This window comes from Chlorocebus sabaeus, chromosome 17, assembly GCF_047675955.1.
Source record: "Chlorocebus sabaeus isolate Y175 chromosome 17, mChlSab1.0.hap1, whole genome shotgun sequence".
In the NCBI taxonomy this organism is placed as follows: domain Eukaryota; kingdom Metazoa; phylum Chordata; class Mammalia; order Primates; family Cercopithecidae; genus Chlorocebus; species Chlorocebus sabaeus.
Genome location: NC_132920.1, coordinates 60456204 through 60478611, shown reverse-complemented (window position 1 = coordinate 60478611; position 22408 = coordinate 60456204). Strand labels below are relative to the sequence as shown.

Here is a 22408-nt window from a genome sequence, read left to right as displayed (position 1 = left end):
ATATATCCATCAGGTGTGAGATAAACAGCAATGCTCATTAAACTCCTAATGCAATTCTTTCAGTCATTCAACAAATTTTATTGAGCATATACAATCTGTCAGTACCATCTCAATTGCTGGGTATATCATGATAAGAAAGAAAGAAATTCTACACTCAGGGAACATCATATAGGAAACGGAGGTTCATATTATAATAATCACATAATAAATAAATGTTTTAAATTCTCTTTCCATCTCCTCAGGCTTTGTTTCCTCAACTATTCTCAGCGCATCCTCCATTTCCATAGGTTTTACTGCTCCTGCCCACCCCAGCTTGAAAACCTTGCTTGGCACAGTCACCTCTATACTTAGTATGCTCTATTTCTTTCCTTCCTGACTTCTTAAACTTTAGAAACACATTCTATTCCCATCGCCTCCATTTCCTTGTATGCTAAGACCAGGAAATCTGGTTCCTGCTCTGATTTTTTCTTAAAAACGACTTCTTAAAAACAATATCCATGCTTTTTTCAGTTCTGAAAGTACCAACTACCTCTTACTTTCGAAATTCTCCTCTTTCTTAGTGCCTAGAACCAAACTGTTGTTTTCTCTCTTCTACTCCAATTTTTCTGATAACTCTGTTTTCACTCTAGGTTCCTCCATCTCTGTTCCAAACAGTGGGTATTCCTCCAAGTTGGAAACAAAGAGGAACCAAATACATAATCCATTTCACCTCCAACCCGATCCCAGACAATTTAGCTCCCTGCCTATTACCTGTGTTAATCAGGCTTCCAAACTTTCTAAATAACTTCGGTTGACCACCTGAGTTAAATTTAATTCCTCATGCTGTCCTATACACGGTCCTCAAAATATTTACTGAATCTGCACTTACCCCTTTGTTCTTATCCCTATCACAAGACCTAACTTGGTTAACTATCTCATTCCTAGTCTCTCCCCATTTTAGTTCTTCACATTTTTCCATATTAATCTTGTGAAGATATAATTCTCTCCTGGTTTAAAATTCACTAATGGGTTTCTCCTGACTATAAGACAAAGTTCATTTACAGCAATCACATTCTGGCACTAATATCTTTCTCCTCTCTATTCATCCCATACTACCTTCCTAAATTCCACACGACAAATAAACCAGAATAATATTTTTAAATATTTTAAAATAGCAAAATCCTCCTTTTAAGTGAAATCTTCCACAGAACTCCAACACATAAAAGTAGATAAAGATACAATTACACTTGTTAAAACAAGGCCGGAAACCAGACAACTTCATCTCTCCTGTCAATTTCTCTCCCTTTACTGTGAAACCCAAGAGCTCCCAAGAACAACCTCAAATCCATTCCATTATACCACATCCCTTGAACATTTCTTAAGACAAACTATCTTTGCTGAAATTCAGTCCCTATTTTCCTTCTTTGCCCTTAATCTTCTTCTCCATTCTAGGTTATATGAAACCCTTAATAAGCCAGCACAAATTGTATTATACTTGTGGAAACTTTACTGATTATACCATACCAATCTAACCACTCTTTCCTATGAAAACCTAGAGTAAGAACAGCTGGCACTTACTATACATCAGAATCTGTATTAAGCCCTTACCGAATCTTCCCTACATCAGTGAAGTATAGACAGACAACAGTCAGCTAGAGACATATATACATATGTATATAATTATTGTCCACATTCTATAGATGAGGACACATGTCAGGTAACTTGCCTAAGGCCACACAACTTGTATATAATAGAACCAAATCTGAATTCAGTCATCTGCAAGCCTGTCCTCTCTATCAGTTCTTTCTAATCTTTTTAACGTCACTGAACACATAAAATGATATATGTAAAGCATTCTAGGGCAAAATGAAAGAAGCTGCTCACAGTTGAAGGCAATTCGTTTTAATACCCCAGGCCCAACCTAGCTTCCCCAAGAATTCATGGGATCAATATTGGAGTATATTAGAAATTCACTAGCAGTACACCAGCTGAAAAACTCTGCTGTACAAATTCATTTTGTATTTACTGGTACCTAGTATGTAGCAGGGGTTCAAATATGCATGTGGGTTATTGACAAAGGACAACACATCATGCTCAAATCGCGAACAGAAGCAGACAGAAGAACAAACAAGAGATGAAGAACTCACTAATAAATGCCTATACTTTGAACAAGGCAATAACCAGTTTAGATTTCCATAAGGTTGCTATGGTCTGAATATTTGTCCCCTCCAAAATTCACATTAAAATGTAATCCCCAATGTGGCAGTAGTGAGAGGTGGGGCCTTTAAGAGGTGACTGGATCATGGGAGCTCTGCCTACTGTGGACTGATCCATTCATGGATGAATGGATTAAATAGTTATCATAGGAGGGAAACTGGTGGCTTTACAAGAAGAGGAAGAAAGACTTGAGATAACACACTAGCACCCTCAGCCCCTTTGCCATGTGATGCCCTGTGCCACTTTGGCACTCCTCAGAGAGTCCCCACAAGTAAGGAGACTCTCAACAGATGTGGCCCCATGACCTGGGACTTCTTAGCCATAACTAGAAGAAATAAATTTCTCTTCTTTATAAATTACCCAGTTTCAGATATTCTGTGATAAGCACTAGAAAATGGACTATGACAGGGTAGTAATTAAAACAGTGGTTCTGAATCTTTAGTGTGCATCAATTTCATCTGGATGATTTGTTAAACCACAAAGTGTGGGCCCTGACCCCAGAACTTGATTCTGAGACTTCACATTTCTAACAAATTCCCAAACGATGCTGATGCTGAGATCTACTGCTCCCTGAAATAAAAAATCCTAACAACAAATAAGTTTCATATACTCACACCCCACCAGCCAAACACTTAATCCTTCAGTAGTCAATTTTTAACAACACAAGTTTGCTCTAAGTCATGATGCAAGCTAGATTCTGGAAGAAAAGATAAGCTTTTTAAACAGTGCTAAATGTTCCTTGACCCAATTATAACAACATATAATAGACCTTAAGCATGCTGTCATCAAGGACAGAAACCACAGCTATAAAAAATGTACATTATCAATGTTGTACTTAATATCCAATAAAACCAGCTTAAAGCAATTCAGAACGACAACAATATAAGCAATCTGATTGACAGGACACATGCTTTGAATTTATTAGAAGAATTATCCAGTTCAATGTAATACTTAACAAAGCTAGTCGCCAAAGTGATTTAATATCCAAGTGCCAAGTAAAATAATATTTTCGTGGTATTCATACTTTAAATAGAGGTTTGTGCATGCTCTCACTTATAAGTGGGAGCCAAACATTGAGCACACACAGACATAGAGATAGGACCAGCAGACACGGAGGACTACTAGAAGTGGGAGGGAGGATGGACTGAAAAACTACCTATTGGGTACTATGCTCACTACCTGGGTGATAAAATCCATACCCCAAACGTCGCAGCACAAAATATACTCGGGTAACAAACCTGCACATGTACCCTTTATATCTAAAATAAAAGTTGAAATTTTAAAAATAAAAAATTTAAAAAAGGTTTGATTTTATATCTCTTGCACCCAGGGTGACGCTTTTTTCAGGTAGACAGGCATGTAAATTATAATTACAACTAAGAAAAACACAAAAAACTTTACTCTGACTAATTAAATTTTATTTGTATAAAGCATAGGTGCATTTATTTCAGAAATACAGGAAATTATTTAAGGAATAAGACATTCAAAACTTTAAATACTTCTTGTGAATCATTCACAAATCCAAAAAATCTGATTCAGCAACCTAAGCGCAATTTTCAATAACTAAGTCCCTATCCTTCACTGACAAGGGTTAACTCAAACAGCTTTATTTTAACATTTTAAATATATCAATATTCATATTCAACAATTAAATCTAATAATAAAAACCCTACATTATGAAACCAATATTTTTGGAGTAAGGTATACTGTGAAAAGCAATTGGTTTGCTATAAGATCAGGGAACAGTGGAATGTTCTCTTGGAAATGGTTGATGTTTTAATACTAAAATCTCTATCCTCAAGTATAATATGCATCTAAATAAAACAGTATTCAAATATATGAGAAGATAAAATACAAAAAGCCTAGAAATGGAGAATTTTAAATCACAACAGTCAAAACCACAACAATCCCAAAAACAGGTAATAAAAAAGCTTAAGTGAATGAGTAATAAATGGAAGAATTATTAGTATAAAATTATTTTATTAAAAGAATTTTAAAAATAAAATAATGGAAGAGTTAACAATGTTTTGCCCACTTTCCCCTCATTCCTTGTGCAGTGTGTATTCTTGCTCTTAGTTCTTTCTCAACTAACCTATGTCACTCACTTTCTCCAAATCTTAATCAAGACTGGTCTCTAACATGATCCACCCTAATAACTTTCTTACATCACCTCAACAATACTTTCCTTTTTACCATCATGTTTTGAAACTGTTTTCCAATTCCTTCTATCTTTCCCAATTAAATTATTACCAAGTAGATTAAAATTATAAAGTAAAATAGTTTCTTAAAAATCCATGTTGGCCTATATAATCATAAATCCATAGTTAGGCCAAATTAATTTGAACCAAGTGGAAACTTTACTCACACTATTTTCCGTTTTTCAGTAAACCTTCATAACATCCCATATTCATTATATTATTTTAGTAAAGATTCAAAGTTGTGAAACTACACATATTTGACTAAATTCCAGTTACCAGTTGACCCTATCCTGGCTGATAGGATCCTGGTTGGCAGCTACCTACCTAACAAGACCAGTTCCTACTGGCCTACTAATTCAATCTATCTTTAGTAATTAGGTTAAAAAAATATATGTCTCCAGATTCCCCTCTTATTACAATTACACTGGTACAGTTCAGGTTCCTACCACCTACAGGATGGGCTACACTTTAAGGTCCTTTAAAATGTTGTCCCTTTAACATGAAATTCCCTTCTCTCTATGTCTGTACATTTGTATTTACCTGGTTTTTTCCAAATAAATCTCTTGGAAGATTCTCATAAATAAAGTCTTGTAGGGGCCGGGCATGGTGGCTCATGCATGTAATCCCAGCACTTTGGGAGGCTGAGGTGGGTGGATCACCTGAGGTGGTGAGTTTGAGACCAGCCTGACCAAAATGAAGAAACCCCGCCTCTACTAAAAATACAAAAAAAATTAGCCAGGCGTGATGGCAGATGCCTGTAATCCCAGCTACTTGGGAGGCTGAGGCAGGAGAATCGCTTGAACCCAGGAGGTGGAGGTTGTGGTGAGCTGATATCGCGCCATTGCACTCCAGCCTGGGCAACAAGAGTAAGACTCCCTCTCAAAAATAATAATAATAATAAATAAAATAAGGTCTTGGAAAGTCTTTATAAATAAGGGCTGTTTCTTTTATTGCAGTATCTTCAGAATGGTACATATTCATGATAAAAACTCAATAAAAATCAGCTGAATGGCCTATGCCAAGTAGATGGAATATGTACATATGTATGTATCTATGTATATACATATACACACAAGTATATTCCTCTGTACTTTTTATAAGAATCATAATATGATACTATATTAAATATAGTATCCATATTGATTTAGAAAAATACATGGATAACAAATTTGATTCTGAGAATCTATATTTCTAACAAATTCCCAAACGACGCTGATGCTGAGATCTACTGCTCTTAGAAATAAAAAAGCAACTAAAATGACTTAAATTCTATCACTTGTTAGAAACAGCTCTATCTAAAAAGAACAAAAACAGAAAAAGATTATTTTTTCTCATATCGAAAGCCAAACTTTAAAGATTTGGTACAATTTACCATGTATTCAGCAAAATATAAGTAAATAATATCTATGAACATGTATGAAAATTTATTTCTATGTAAATAATATGGAAATTTCCATGTATTAGTTTATTCAGTAAACATTTATTGAGTGGCCGCTATGAGTCAGGCACTGTTCTAGGTGCCTGAACATACAGCAATCAACAAGAAAGACAAGATACCTGCTTTTATATAGTTTACATTCCAATTGTAGGATACAGATAATAAATGAATAAATAAGCAATAAATATAAGGTAGTCATTAGCACCCAAAATTACAAGAACATAATCTGGTAGCAAATAACCAGTATCGTTTATTGGAATACATATGCTAGTAGAAAATAGTTTTAAAAGGAAAGAAAAACAATCCAAACTAACAACTCTAAATAAGCATTTTATAGACAGATGGCTAATTTTTACATATATAGGACTGACTTAATACATCTGACAGAGCAAAAGCACTGCCATCTTAGACAAGCACCATCATCTTAAAATTTACGTTGATCGAAAACTGCCTAAATCCAAAGGGCATCAGCCTAATGGCTAAAGTCAGCATGACCATAAACCACAAATAACATCTGAGACCAGAAACCCTCCAAACCCCTCCCTGACCAGAGACATGCCAGCCCTGAGATAACCTCCCCTCCAGCTGGAGAGATGTCAGCCCCAAGATAATCTCCCCTCCGACCAGAGACATTCCAACCCCGCCATAAACTTCTCCACCACACAGAAACATTCCAAGCTCTCTCACCAATAGATACTCTCAGTCTGTAAGAAAGAACATTCCTGACCAAAAAATCGGCCAGAAGCCCCTCTCAGGTTTATTCTCCAAAATAAACCTGTCTTTGACTGTTGAGCTGCTTTTCATGTTTCTTTCCTCCTTAACTCTTACAACATCAAATTCCTAATAAAAAAATAACAGTGAGCATCAGAACCTCAAGCTGCTTCCACAATCCATTATTACTACTCAAAAATGTTTATAACAGAAATTACGTGCATTAAAACACAAAAGCTGCTTAACCTTAATAAAAGGTATCTAGAGACACAATACCTTAATATTTACATTTTGGATGACAGTTACAAGCACTAATACATACAGGTGTAAATTATTTTAGAATACAGACAACACATTCCCCTCCAACATTAAGTACAGCATTAGTTTTAAAAGCAAAGTGTTCAAAAAATGCCTGCAACAAGCACAAGCAAGTAAAGATGAGAGGAAGAGACAGATACCGATAAGGCAGTCAATTCAAGAACAGAGCTGTGTTAGAGAAGTTAGGGTAAAGAAATATTTGGTTCTAGGCAGTATATCTAGGAAAGGTAGTTGTGGCAGCAGAGTCAGAGTTCAAAATTGCTGGAGATATTATACCAGTCTCTGCTGACTCAAAAGTACTAGCTAAATACCCAAAATATTTGCTCAGACTCACATAGCAATATATCTCAAATAAGTCACAATGAGGGCACAAATATTAAGAGAAAGAAATCAGATATTATGATCATTTGGTAAACAATAGTACAGAAAAATTCCAATTGAAATTGACTGTTACCACATCATTTTTCTTACACAGTTAGGACATAAGCTATCCAACATAAGTTATTATTTCAAATCATTCGAGCCGGGTTCAACACCCAAGTCCTTTAATTAGCACTATAAAAATGTTTAACATCCTCTATAATCATCCTAAAAAATATCCTATAAGTAGTATTTTAAGCCAACAATTTTCATACCTCTTAATAATATTTTTAATTGTATGTATCACTTAACAAATGATACAATTGTTCAATTAGAGATTATTGTAATTTAGTATGCCTTAGTTTATTACATGTCATTGAAAAAAATATGTAAAAGACACAGTTGAGAAAAACATGAACATTTATAAATACAGACTATGTAACAACAGAACACTAAATAGTCATAGAAAGTAAGAAATGTGTCTTATAATCCTTTAGTCAAAATATTTGCTGTAATCAATAAGCTAATAAAAATAGACTACTATATATTATCTAGAAAACTAAAAAATTATAAGAATTTTTGAAAAAAGTTTGCATTGCAAAATAAAAATTCCATAATAAAAAAATTTAAACATACAAGTTAAAAAAAAAGACTACTGATGATATTGCTACACAGGCTATTCCAGATGTACATAAAAGAAGGCAGGCCAATGAACAGGTATCTAAGCCAAAGACCTAGTACTCAGGGTAAGTGTCCATATAGGTTGGTGCAGCTGGTTTTCCCTCTCTACCCTCCTTTTTCCACTCTCAGTTTACAGCACAAACCAAGCTAAAATGCTAGCTCAGCTTCTCTCTTTTCACTTCAAAACAGCCCAGCTCGCCAGCCGGGCATGGTGGTAGTAGCTCACGCTTATAATCCCAGCACTTTGGGAGGCCAAGGCGGGTGGATCACCTGAGGTCAAGAGTTTGAGACCAGCCTGAGCAACATGGCGAAACCCCATCTCTACTAAAAATACAAAAATTAGCTGGGCATGGTGGTGCACACCTGTAATCCTAGCTACTTGGAAGGCTGAGGCAGGAGAATCGCTTGAACCCCGGGAGGCAGAGGTTGCAGTGAGCTGAGATTGCGCCACTGTACTCCAGCCTGGATGACAGAGCGAGACTCTGTCTCAAAAAAAAACAAACAACCCAGCTCTTGAATGGGCCACGAGATGCCCAGACATTTGGTCAAACATTATAGTGGGTGTGTGTGAGTGGGTGTTTCTGGATATGATTAACATTTGAATTGGTAGTCTGAGTAAAGCAGACTGCCCTACCTAATGTGGATAATTCTCATCCAATCAGTTGAAAGCCTAAACAGAACAAAAAGCCTGACATCCTGTGAGTAAGAGGGAATTTCCTTCTGTCTGACTTCCTTAAACTGGGATCTCATTTTTTAAACTGAAACACTCACTCTTTCTGGGTCTCTAGGATGTTGGCATTTGAGTTGGAACTAAAGCTGACCCTTGAACAACGCAGGGATTATAGGCAACAACCTCCACCCCTCACTCCATACAGTTAAAAATCCATGTACAACTTTTTATTCCCCAGACACTTAACAACTAAAAGCCTACTGTTGACCATAAGCCTTACCGATAACATAAACAGTCGATTAACACATATTTTGAATATTATATGTTATACACTGTAACCTTACAATAAAATAAGCTAGAGGAAAAAAAACATTAAGACAGTCGTAATAGGCCAGGCACAGTGGCTCACACCTGTAATCCCAGCACTTTGGGAGGCCAAGGCAGGCAGATCACCTGAGGTCAGGAGTGAAGACTATCCTGGCCAAAATGGTGAAATCCCATCTCAACTAAAAATACAAAAAGACAAAGAAAGTCATAAGAAAATACATTTACAGTAAACCATAAGTTTACATTATCTATTTACAAGATGAACCATCTGTCTGAAATGGCAGTCAACCTTAGCTGGAGACCTCAATCTGTATTACATATCAAGCAAATCAACTTTTTCTTGTAATATGACTTTTCTCTGGTTTTGGGGAGAATTTCCAGCATTACTAGTGACACTTCCTATGAGTCCCATGGTGTTATTCAAGGTTTACGATATTTCACTGATCATGATGAAAAATACCCAAGAACTGTGAGAGATCACTTTACTGCAATATGCAATTTACTGTACAAACTGCTCACACTGAGATGATTAGCATCACAGAGCGTTTTAAGCGGATACTTGCAACACTTATAGGCTCACCACAATAGCAACAGGGTGGGGCTATTAAATTACTAGAGTAGTACAGAATGTGCTACAGTTAATTTTATGTAGGTTATAATACTGCATCTTTACATTTGTTTACATTTCTCTCTACTGGGAATAGCACCAAGTATGGTTTGTACGTTTGTGTGCATGTGTTTTGATAAATTTTAACTTTCTGCAATAGATTCCTGCATATCTCATGTTAGTAAATATGACTAGTATGTATTTTATGCATTCCTTTATACTTCATTTTTCTTACTTTTTTGATATTTCTAGGCTAGGTGGTTCATCTGCAAGTTTTTTCAAATTGTTGCATATCATATTGAAAAATTTTCCAATATACTTATTGAAAAAAATCCACATATAAGTGGACCCATGCAGTTCAAACCTGTGTATTTCGAGGATCAACTGTACACTATCATTCTTCTGGTTTTCAGGCTTTTGGATTCAGACTACAACTACAACATTGGCTCTCCTGGGTCTCCAACTTGCCAACTGCGGATCTTGAGACTTGTCAACTTCCATAACCCCTCTCTCTCTATCTCTCGCTCTGTGTGTGTGTGTGTGTGTGAGAGAGAGAGAGAGAGTGTGTGTGTGTGTGTGTAAGTTACAGAGAGACAAACACACACACAGTTCTGTTTCTCTGGAGAACCCTAATATATCTACCTACTTAAGACATCGAATTCCTAATAAAAAGATCAAAAACTGTTTTAAATTAATAATATACATAAAGATGTCAATGGCAGAGCAAAATTCTCACATCCCTTGAAGAGAGTCTAATTTAAAACCTTTCTGAACAGTCATTTCACAGCATGCATTAAAACTTTAAAATTGTGTCTATTTTCCTTTTTTTTTGAGATGAAGTCTCATTCTGTCACCCAGGCTGAAGTGCAGTGGCACGATCTCAGCTCACTGCAACCTCTATCTCCCAGGTTCAAGTGATTCTCCTGCCTCAGCCTCCTGAGTAGCTGGGATTATGGGCATCCATCATCATGTCTGGTTAATTTTTGTATTTTTAGTAGAGATGGTGTTTCACCACGTTGGCCATGCTGGTCTTGAACTCCTGACCTCAGGTGACCCACCCACCTTGGCCTCCCAAAGTGTTGGGATTATAGGCGTGAGTCAACCCGCCCAGCTGTGTGTAGTTTCTTATCAGATAATTTTATTTCCTGATGAATGTGTGTGCGTGTGTATATATATATACACATACACACACACACAAAGAATATAATCAAAACTATAATCAATTATCTATGTCCCCAGGATATTAGCTATTTGACTCTGTTATTTATATTAGTAACATATATAACAGAGTCAAATTACAGCACTTTCAAAGGATATAATAGTTTGTAATGAATTAAGATATTTTCAAAGACCAGTCAAAAGTATGGAAAAATAATCATAATATAATGACAATTTTTAGAATGGTGAAAATCAGTGGTGTTTAGTTGTCCAGACTAGAGTAAAAGGCTACAATGTTGAGAGTAATTATTTCAAATTGGAGGATAACAGGTGAATTTTTCTGTATTTTTCATATTTTCTATAATTAGAATAAATTACCTTTAAAAGAAATATAATAGAGGTCTAAAAAACATTATCCAAAACTGTTCAAAGAAAATCCTATTAAATGACTTCATTAAGATTATATGGATAATGGTCAACGAAGACAGTTTTTAAAACAAATCTGAAAAAAATGTAAGAGCTTTTTATAACGTTATTTTGTAAAATCTGAGCTTTTTAATAAACTATATAGCTACAGACATGAACTGAATTGTGATCTCTTAAAAGTCATTTGTTGAACCCCTAACTCCAAATCCAACTGTAACTGGAGAAAGGGCCTCTAAAGGGATAATTAAGGTTAAATGAGATCAGATGAGTGGGGCCCTAATCCAGTAAAACTAGTGTATTTATAAGAAAAGGAAGAAACACCAGGGAAGCACATGCACAGAGAAAAGGCCATGTGAGCACAAAGCAAGAGGAAGGCCACCTGTAAGCCAAGAAGACAGGCCTCAGGAGAAACCAAATCTGCCAATGCTTTGATCTTGGACTCCAGCCTCCAGAAGTGTGAGGAAATAAACTGCTGTTTTTTAAGCCAACCAGTCTGTGGTATTTTATTATGGCAACGCTTGCAAACTAACATAAAACATAAAATGTACTATAAAACGTACCTCGTAAATAATCTTTCTTCTATAATTTACTCTTAGGAGGCAGCAAATCAAGAAATAAATAGTAAAAAATGTTCTTCATACTACAGTGTCATGGCATAGAGGCAGCAAGAAATCATATTTCCAAATAAAATGTTATTAGCTGGCACTATTAAAGAGAAATAAGGAGTAGGATTCGGAATATAAGCACTGTGGATAGGTTTTTTAAAAAGTTGTTCAGGTTTATAATGATTATTGTCTATCTAAAAATGTTCTATAGGCTGGGTATGATGACTCAGGCTCACGGCTGTAATCCCAAGCACACCAAGGCAGGAAAATGGCTTGAGCCCAAGAGTTTGTGACCAACCTGGGCAACATAGTTAGACTCCATCTCTACAAAAAATTTAAAAAAAAAAAAAATTAGCCAGGCATAATGGTGTGCACCTGTGGCCCTAGCTACTCAGAAGGATGAAGTGGGAGGATCACTTGAGCCCAAAGGTTGAGACTGCAGTGAGCCACGATTGCACCATTGCACTCCAGCCCACCCTGGGCAACAGAGGAAGACCTTGTCTCCAAAAAAAAAAAGTGTATAAAAGATTCTGTATAACATAATAGAAAATATTTTAAATTGTTTTCACTTTATTTGTTCATGATATCTCCCGGTGCTCAAAACATTATGTGCATATGTATATGTATGTGTATGTGTAGATACATATACATTCCTACAGAAATATAACTCTGAAAGCAATTTCAGTCTTATAATTACTACTGGCAGTATACCTACAAAGGAAAACATTCCTTTCCCAATCTTTTGTTATTAGATTAATATGCAAGTCTCTTTTTATCTAAACTGAATTGTCAACACATTTATCCTTTTAGAATTTTCAACTACATTGCAGAGAGCGTATTTAAAAAAAAATAGACTGTTTGATTTTCAGACCAATTTAAAATATCAGGTACCACTCTGATTTTTTTTTTTCAAAATTACCTTGTCTGGATCCATCTTTCCTTTGATAAATTCTTGCTTCCAGAACTGCAATGCCTGTTCCAAAGTTAAACCAATGCCTTTCAGAAATAGGCCATACTGCATTCGGCCTCCATGACGAAGATGGTGATTTTCCCGCAAGGCTTTATGTAACTGACGCATGCAAGGTGGGAAGGATTTGGTAGAAAGCTACAAGAAAAAACAGAAGAGTTTTAAGTTACGTGGAAGATTATCAGGTTCCCTGTAGTATTTGTTATGGTTGCTAATTCAATTTAATTGGAATAAAAAACAAACCCCATAAGAAAGTGCTTCTTTATTGCTGTGGTTACAGATGACTCTTATCTATATCAGATGTTTCTTATTAACTTTGTTTTTTGGAGACGGAGTCTCGCCCTGTCGCCCAGGCTGGAGTGCAGTGGCCAGATCTCAGCTCACTGCAAGCTCCGCCTCCTGGGTTTACGCCATCCTCCTGCCTCAGCCTCCCGAGTAGCTGGGACTACAGGCGCCCGCCACCACACCCGGCTAGCTTTTTGTATTTTTTAGTAGAGACGGGGTTTCACCATGTTAGCCAGGATGGTTGATCTCCTGACCTCATGATCCACCCGTCTCGGCCTCCCAAAGTGCTGGGATTACAGGCTTGAGCCACTGCGCCCGGCCAACATTTTTTAATTGGTTACAAGTAATATATTTTAGATACTTTGGGTTAAATAACATACTATTAAATTTTACTTTACCTTTTTTAAATTAAATTAAACTTTTTCTTTGAAGTTAACTATAGACCCCCACACAGTTACAAAAAATAACACAAAGAGATAGCATATATCCAAATTCCCCCAAAGAGAAAACCATGTACAACTACAGTAGATTATCACAAACAGGATACTGATATTGATACAATCCACTAGTCTTATTCAGGTTTCCTCAGTTGTACTCATGCACTTACTTCCGTATTAAATTTGATACAACTTTGTCACACATAAGTTGATACATCCACCACCACAGTCAAGATGCAGAACAGTTCTGTCACCACAAGGATCTCTCATGATTTTATAACCACCCCCATCTATCTTTTGCACCCTACTCCCCTCCCTCAGCTCCTTAATCTTTGGCAACCACTGATCTGTTCTCCATCTCTATAATTTTGTCATTTCAAGAGTATTACATAATAGAATCATATAATACGTATTGTTTTGAGATTGTCATTTTTTGTTCAGCAGAATTCCCTCAAGATTCATCTAAGTTGTATATAAACTAATTTCTTTATCACTAAGTAGTTTTCCATGGTATGTATCACAATTTATTTAACTATTCACTCACTGAAGAACACTTGGGTTGTTTCCAGTTTGGGCTATTTCAAATGAAGCTATTATGAGCATTCTTGAAGAGGTTTTTATGTGAACATAAGATTTCATTTCCCTGAGATAAAAGCACAATTGCTGAATAGCAGATGAACTTTTAAGATGACTCAAATACAAAGCAGAACACAACAATAAGAGAAATTGTTCTCATAAGGAAAATTCAAATAAATGTGTTAAAGAAATCAAGTTAAAAGGAACAAAGTGTAGGTCTTTCCCTTAGTGTCAAAAAGGCAATATTGTTGCCCACTTTAATTTTTCACTTATGGTTTCAACTGCATTCTCTACGACTTCTTTAAATATCCTCCCAAGACTTAAATTCTCACTCCCTCACATAGGCCTTAGCAAGTTCACTTCATCTATAACAGCAGGTCTCCCTTTGCTTGACTTTGCTGCTCCCTCTAGTGACCATCCAGTTTCTCTTCACTCTTTTACAGTAACAGTTTCTGAATTTTTCCATCCCCAGTCTAGTTCATTCAGACCTATATCTTTCCTTGGTAGAACTAACTAGAAAGCCTTTCAGCTCATTTTCATGTGACCATTTTTGTTCCCTCATATTAATATCTGATTTTTTTCTAAACATTGTTCTAATCTATACAATCAATATTCAACAGCCTTAGTATGAACATTCAAGGTTTCCTCAATATCTGATAACTACTTTTCTTTTTTTTTCCTTTTCCTTTTTTTTTTTCAGATGGAATCTCACTCTGTTGCCCAGGCTGGAGTACAGCAGTGACACCTCAGCTCACTACAAACTCTGCCTCCCAAGTTCACGCAATTCTCCTGCTTCAGCCTCTTCAGTAGTAGCCATTACAGGTGCCTGCCAACACGCCCAGCTAATTTTGGTATCTGTAGTAGAGACACGGTTTCACCATGTTGGCCAAGCTGGTCTCGAACTCCTGACTTCAGGTGATCCTCCCACCTCAGCTTCTCAAAGTGCTAGGATTACAGGTGGCATGACCCACTGTGCCTGGCCAATAACTATTTTTCAATTCTACATAACAGAACAATTATTTATTAAGTGTTCTGGAAAATAAGCTAGGACATAATTTTCCCCTTCAATTCAGTTAAGGAAAAAACCAGAACAATGATTATATTCACTATTAGGTAAGTTAAACACATGAAATAAATGATAAAATGAAGGCTCCAAAAAGGGCAAAACTTGAGCACCACAGAAGCACTGTGGCAGGGAGCCCGGGAAAGTCCAGTGTACTATTACTACACCAAAATGAGTCTTCGGCTCCAGTCCACTGGGTTATTCACTATCCCATGACCACGCAGTCGTGCTCTGTAGCTTCTCATTTTTCTCACTCTGCTAGCCCTACCTGGTGCACCCTTCTCACGCACACGCCATGTAGCCAAAGCCAAGTCATCATTCAAGACCCAACTCAATTTCTATTTCTTTTGGCACATTCCTTGACCACTTTTTATTCATTCAATCAACAAATATTTATTTAACACTTACTATGTGTACAGCCCTGGGGAACCAGTAGTGAACAAAGAAGTCAAAAACCCTGTCCTCAAAGAGCTTATATTTTATTAGAAGGAGATGGACAATGAATACAGACATTAAAAAGATAACATCTGATGCCAAAGCACTGGAAATGAAATAGAGAAATGAAATCAAGTGTGATTAGGGGAGAGGTACTTCAATTTGGGTGGCCAGGGAAGCCTTTTTGAGGAGATGGCATTTCAAGTAAGACAAGGTAAGTTGGATTCTAGTGAAATGAAGATCCTGAGAAGGAATAAACATGGTGTGCTAAAAGATAGCATAAGATCCATGTGACCAGAGCAAGTGAGTGAGCCAGAATGGAGCAGAAGACAAAATAGAAATGATGAGCACATATGGCTTCAGAGGCCATAAAATGAGTTTGGATGTTAGTCTACATATGATGAAACCCACTAGAGGGTTCTGACCAGAAGACTGACGTGATTCAATAAACAAAGAGAACTCTGGCTGTTATGTAGTGAAAAGACTATATGAGAGTAAGAATGGAAGCAGGAGGGATATTTAAGAGGTGTGGGCAGTAATCCAAATAATAAAAATTTAAAAGATAGTGTCCAGCTATATACAGATAGAAAAATGAATATGGAAAATGAGCAAACAAAAGAATCATAAGTCCAGGATAGAGGATGAATTATCAACGTGGATCTTGTAGAGGCCAAGAACAATAACAAGAATAGCACCAGTACACAAGATCATTAGTTAGGTGTTCAAATCATCAGTGAATACAGGTGTGGAGGGAGGAGGTGGAGTAGCAACAGAGGAGATATCAGATGATATAATAAGATCACAAGGGCTTTAAAGGAGCTGGAGCTGTAACAATGGAAGGCGGAGAAACGTGGACCAAGACACTCACTGTACACCTATGTACGAACTCGGGGGGAAAGTTGTCTCTACTTGAAGAGGGCCACAGGGGAAATAGCATTGAGAAAGCCAGATTTGTTAGAAGAAAAAACTAAAGAAAACATTTGGAGACAAGTTGCAAATATCAAGGGATAGGCAAATGACATGCTGTTGTGAAGATGAAACAATACAGATACAGAGTTAGAAGGCAGTCCAGAAAAAGACACATCTGTATTACTTACCACGGGGTCTCAGGCACAGACCCATGACAGGATCATCATCATAACACTTAACATTATATTGCTCATTTACTATTTATTATGTTGTCTCTCTCCCTCATGTAAGGTCCATGAAGGCAGGGACATTTTCTGTTTTCCTCACTTCTGTATCCACAGCACAATGGCTGGTACATAACTGATGAGCTCAATATATATTCATTAAATGAATTAATATTTCTATGAACTCCAACAGTATCCAACCAAATTCACATATGCTTGTGAATGGGGAAACATCTAGCTAGAACTAGGAACAAAATTAACTTCCAACCACTCACATTATATAAACACAAATCATATGAGTGGAAGTGAGAAGGGGGATTGTTAGAGATAAGTGTTTAATAAAAAAATTAAAAGATGGGACATCTTTGAGAATAAATTTCAAATCAACAAATCAACTGTGTAAAGTAGGCAACCCTATTGTTATTTCTAGACATATTAACTACAAGTACTTTTTTATAATTTTTCAAATGGAAGATGACCTAATCATTCTGATCCAAACTCATGGTCTCTCTCTACTAGTCTTATTACAGTTCTTGTTTCCAAGCATTAAAATCCTGGTGTATTTTTAATTTATCGTGAATAATTTGGTAGTTGTCTAACCCAAGATTATTTATGGCTGGCTTATTTTCCCTTTTGTGTATGGAGCGCAAATTCTGCTACGTATTAAAGAGAAATTCTACAAGTATGGCAAAGTACGCTACTCTATGGAACCACAAAGTGAAATGATGTTAAAATAAGCTATCTGTTAATTTCGTAGCCTACACTAGGTGATGAATTGCCCTCTCCCCCTGAATTTCATATATCAAAGTCCTGACCTCTAGTAGCTCCAAATGTGACTATATTTAGAAATGGGGCCTTTAAAGAAATCATTAAGGTTAAAGGAGGCCATGGGGCTTGGGCCCAGGTCTCACGTACTCAGTGTCCTTACAAAAAGAAGAGACACCAGGGATGTATGCAAGCAGTGGGAAAACCACAGGAGAACACAAAGAGAAGGCAGTCAGCTGTGAGACAAGAAAGGCCTTGGAAGCAATCAAACCTACTACCACTTTGATCTTGGATTTCAAGACTCTAGACTGTCAGAAAATAAATTTCTGTTGTCATGACAGCCCTAACAAACTAATACACTTAGTGTTTTCCATTTCCCCTTCATTAAATGTATACAGTATTTAAATGTAAACACAAATTCCATTTAGTTATTTAAAAGAATTTCCGTTTGGAATAATTGATTAAATTCTGCTTTTATAAAAGTACAGGTAATTTTCTGATTAAACGATTTTCCTATGATTTTTAAAAAATCATATGTGTAGGACATGGGATTTTCTTTAAAATTAATCAGCAAGCATTGGAAACACATTCTATCTCCTCACCCAAAAGTCTTTGATTTAAGAAAGTATATGTTCCCTCCATTGATAAAGTTCGAAGTTTAAAAGAATGTGCTACTTACCGAATCAATCTGTTCTAAAGAAATCTTTCCAACATTTCCCTGGGTACTGTAATCTTGGCCAGTGTAGGAATGACTTTAAAAAAAGAAAAACAAGCAAACAAATATTAAAACAGATTCATAAAATACTTTTGATCCCTTCAAAGGAAATTTTTAAATTCTGAAAATGATTAAAAAAAAAAAGAATAAGAAAGCATTTTACATATAAACCTTAGCAGAAACATAGCCAAGTGTTTTAAATGTATTTAATGAAATTAAGTAACTTACCCCAAAATAAAAATATAGTAACGGTCTGAACCTCCTGACTCCTAGTCTAGAGCACCACTTCCATTTTTCAGAAGCGTAATCCAAGTTGTCGTTAAAGTTCAAACCTCTACCATTTATACTTTATTAAGAGCACGACAACACAGCAAAAAAGGAGCTGGAACTTAAACTGGGAACCATCACTTAAAAGTAGTAGGTGAGCAAGTTACTTAGTTACTCACTCTCTGTATGCCAGCTTCCTTACTGACTAACGGCGATAATAATGCCGGCTTTGCAGTGTTGATAGGAAGTCTGAATTGTAAGAATTTTTGTTATAGAGCCTGACATAAAGTAATTACTGTTTATTAAAATAAATAATATCTGAATAGCACTTTACAATGTACAAAGAGTCTTTGATAGCCTCTAATTAGATCCTCGCAACCCCCTGAGAGGGCGTTTCTATATATCATTTGATGAATGGGGGCTTGGAGGAGTTAGAAACTTGTTAGGATCAGAAAGCAAGTAAGCAGTGCAGTGGGAACTCAAACCTTTTGATTCCTAATTCCCCGTTTTATCACTGCACCATATCATCCTCTTCCCTACAATAAATTTTCCTGCAGGATTATCTTGGAAGCATAACTTGGTATATACTACCTAAAGCCACCCACCTCAGTAATGTTTCACCTCCTTGACACAACACACTACTCATGCCCAACTCCATGAACATGGACTCAGGTGCATGCAGGTGTGACATAGCAAAAAACAGCTGCTAGATTACATAGAAATTCACAATCAAACCAAGGATTATACAAATACCACAACTAAAGGGAAATCCTGGAGTGAAGAGTCATTATGATCATAAAGAATTCCACCGGGACAACAGAGTAAGACTCTGTCTCTACAAAAACAAAAAACAAACAAAAAAACCTGGGCATGGTGGCATGCCTGTAGTTCTAGCTACTCTGGAAGCTGAGGTAAGAAGATTGCTTGAGTCAGGGAGAGCAAGGCTGTAGTTAGCCATGATCATGCCTGAGCACTCGAGTCTGGACTATAGAGCAAGACTCTATCTCAAAAAAAAAAAAAAAAAAAAAAAAAAAAAAAAAAAAAAATCCAGACAGTATTGGTTTTTTTTTTTTTTTTGGAGACGGAGTCTGGCTCTGTCGCCCAGGCTGGAGTGCAGTGGCCGGATCTCAGCTCACTGCAAGCTCCGCCTCCCGGGTTTACGCCATTCTCCTGCCTCAGCCTCCTGAGAAGCTGGGACTACAGGTGCATGCCACCACGCCCAACTAATTTTTTGTATTTTTAGTAGAGATGGGATTTCACCGTGTTAGCCAGGATGGTCTCGATCTCCTGACCTTGTGATCTGCCCGCCTCAGCCTCCCAAAGTGCTGGGATTACAGGCGTGAGCCAGCGCTCCCGGCCTCCAGACACTACTTTCTATCTGCTCAGTTACAGATTCTTCCTGCTGAACCACATATATGCTCAAGATGCTCTGCAGACAGGCTGTTGTTTCCATAATCAATCAATTTTACTGATTAAACAATGGGTATGGATTATGAAGCAAAACCACGGTACAGCTGGCTCACACCTGTCATCCCACCACTTTGGGAGGCTGAGGCAGGCAGATGGCTTCAGCCCAGGAGTTCAAGACTAGCTTAAGCAACATGGCAAAACCTTGTCTCTACAAAAAATACAAAAATTGGCTGGGCATGGTGGCTTGTGTCTGTCGTCCCAGCTACTTGGGAGGCTGAAACAGTAGGATGGCTTGAGCCCAGGAGATGTAGGATGCAGTGAGCTGAGATTGTGCTCCACCCTGGCTGACAGAGTGAGACCCTGTATTAAAAAAAGGTACAGATTTCCCCTCCCTGCAAGTCCTCCTACAGGCTGAGGGACCTGAGAATTACTCTAAGAGCAGGATGAGGAGACTAATACTGAGGGAAACCAGAAGATGCCACCCCCAAAATATGAAGGATTTTGAGCAAAGGCAATTTAAGAAGAAGCAGATTCAGGAAAGCTCTCTGCCCTCCCTCTATTTGCCTAAAAGCAAAACATAGATTTACAAAGACAAAAGGCATTCTGCCTGCCCACCTTCTACCAGTGAGAACAAAGGTTAATCAGTGAAGATAACTTCAGATTCTTATTATGTGGAGATGATACCAGAGAAATCTATATTTAACTTTACCAGATGGTCTTTATCTGCCATTTATTTGCCTTCTCACAAGTTGCTGCCATCAGAGACTCAAAGTCCTTCTCCTTTGCCATGTCACTTCTCTAGCAATTTATTGCTCTTAGTTGAATTTGCTACATAATAAACTTGAATTGAAAACACCTTTTTTGAGAACTACTTTCTGGATGTCTTCCATATATATGTCTTCCATAGTACACACGTGTGCTATGGTTTGAATATCTGTCCCTTTCAAAACTCAGGTTGAAATTTAATCCCCAATGTGGCAGTATTGAGAGGTGGGATTAATGGATAAAGGATTAATAGATTAATGAGATGCCGTGGGAGGGAAACTTGTGGCTTTACAAAATGAGGAGGAGAAACTTGAGCTGGCATGTTAACACACTCAGCCCCCTCGCCATGTGATACCCTACACCACCTCAAGACTCTTCAGAGTTCCTACCAGCAAGAAAGCTCTCACCAGATGCACCCCCTGGACCTTGGACTTCCCATCCACTGTGACTGTAAGAAATAAATTTGTTTCCTTTATAAATTACCCAATTTCAGATATTCTGTTATAAGCACAGAAAACTGATAGAAAATGTTAATAAATGTTTGTTTTTCTCCTATTAATCTGTCTTTTGTTACATGGGTCCTTTCCAACCTATAGGGCTTGAAGAAAAAATTCTTCTTCTTCCCCTATGAGACCATATTCTAAAACACATCTCCTCTTGCATTATTTTCCCTTGCCTTGTACTATCTTTCCCTTGAGTAACACCTTTCTGACAATGTGTTATTGGATTCTATGCATTCCATTAATTGCAGTAGCACTATGGCATATAAAACTCATGCAAAGTTAAACTGATAGCTGCCATTTAACTTTAATGTTTTAGACTTTAGTACACAGCATAACCAGATAATGGTTTCAGTGGAATCTCAGGAATAAAAATGTTATTTCATTTTCCAACATGTCTTACAGCAGAGCAAAGCAGCAGCATGGGGCATTGGGAATGGCAGTAGGCTAAGAGTATGAGGACCCTTTCTTGTTTTTGTTGTTTGTTTCTGTTTTGTTTTTGTTATTTTTTGTTTTGTTTTGTTTTTGTTTTTTTTGAGACGGAGTCTCGCTCTGTCACCCAGGCTGGAGTGCAGTGGCGCGATCTCAGCTCACTGCAAGCTCCGCCTCCCGGGTTCACACCATTCTCCTGCCTCAGCCTCCTGAGTAGCTGGGACTGTAGGCACCCAACACCATGCCCAGCTAATTTTTGTATTTTTTAGTAGAGACGGGGTTTCACCATGTTAGCCAGGATGGTCTCGATCTCCTGACCTCATGATCTGCCTGCCTCGGCCTCCCATAGTGCTGGGATTACAGGTGTGAGCCACCACGCCCGGCCGGTTTTTGTTTTTTAAATACCAGTTCTGCAAACTGGGACAAGTCACTTAACCATCCTGATTTGCACCATCCTTATTTGTAAAATGGCACTAATAATGCCGGCCCTGCCTAATTAACAGAAATATTGGGGAAATGAAATAATGAAATTATGTATCCAAAGTGCTAATTAAAATCAGTAAAGCATATTCCAGCACACAGAGCAATTGCAGTCTTGACCAGTAAGTACAGAAATAACAGGATTGTAAGAGAGACAACAGCATGATCCTGTAGAGGAGCCATTACCCAGCTGGGAAGTACTAGGCCATGCTATTGACCCTTATAAGTCTCAGATTCTTAGCCTATCAGCTGAAGGTGGTGATTACAATGATCTAACAGGATTGTTCAGATCAAATAAACAAATATGAAAGGCCTCTATAAATGGTAAAATGATGTACAAACAGAATTTTAGTTATTGAGTAAATGACCAAATGATTACTATGCCACAAGGAAGTTGTTCTCAGCCCAGATTAATGCATACTATACTAAGTGCAAAGAGAAGACATATAAAGAGGACATATACATTTGCCTAAATGACAGTAT

At 37.2% G+C, this 22408-nt stretch overlaps 1 protein-coding gene across 2 annotated transcripts in view; it reads right to left on the bottom strand.

The window, feature by feature from the left end:
- The window catches only part of PRIM2 (DNA primase subunit 2), a 312787-nt gene that overhangs the window by 97407 nt on the left and 192972 nt on the right, over positions 1-22408 (bottom strand). For both annotated transcript variants that reach the window (XM_073006101.1, XM_073006100.1), the window contains exons 9-10: positions 18036-18108; positions 12615-12800 (exon numbers count right to left, since the gene is read on the bottom strand). In XM_073006101.1, the coding sequence (XP_072862202.1) occupies positions 12615-12800; positions 18036-18108 (259 nt within the window). The remainder of the gene's footprint in view (positions 1-12614; positions 12801-18035; positions 18109-22408) is intronic.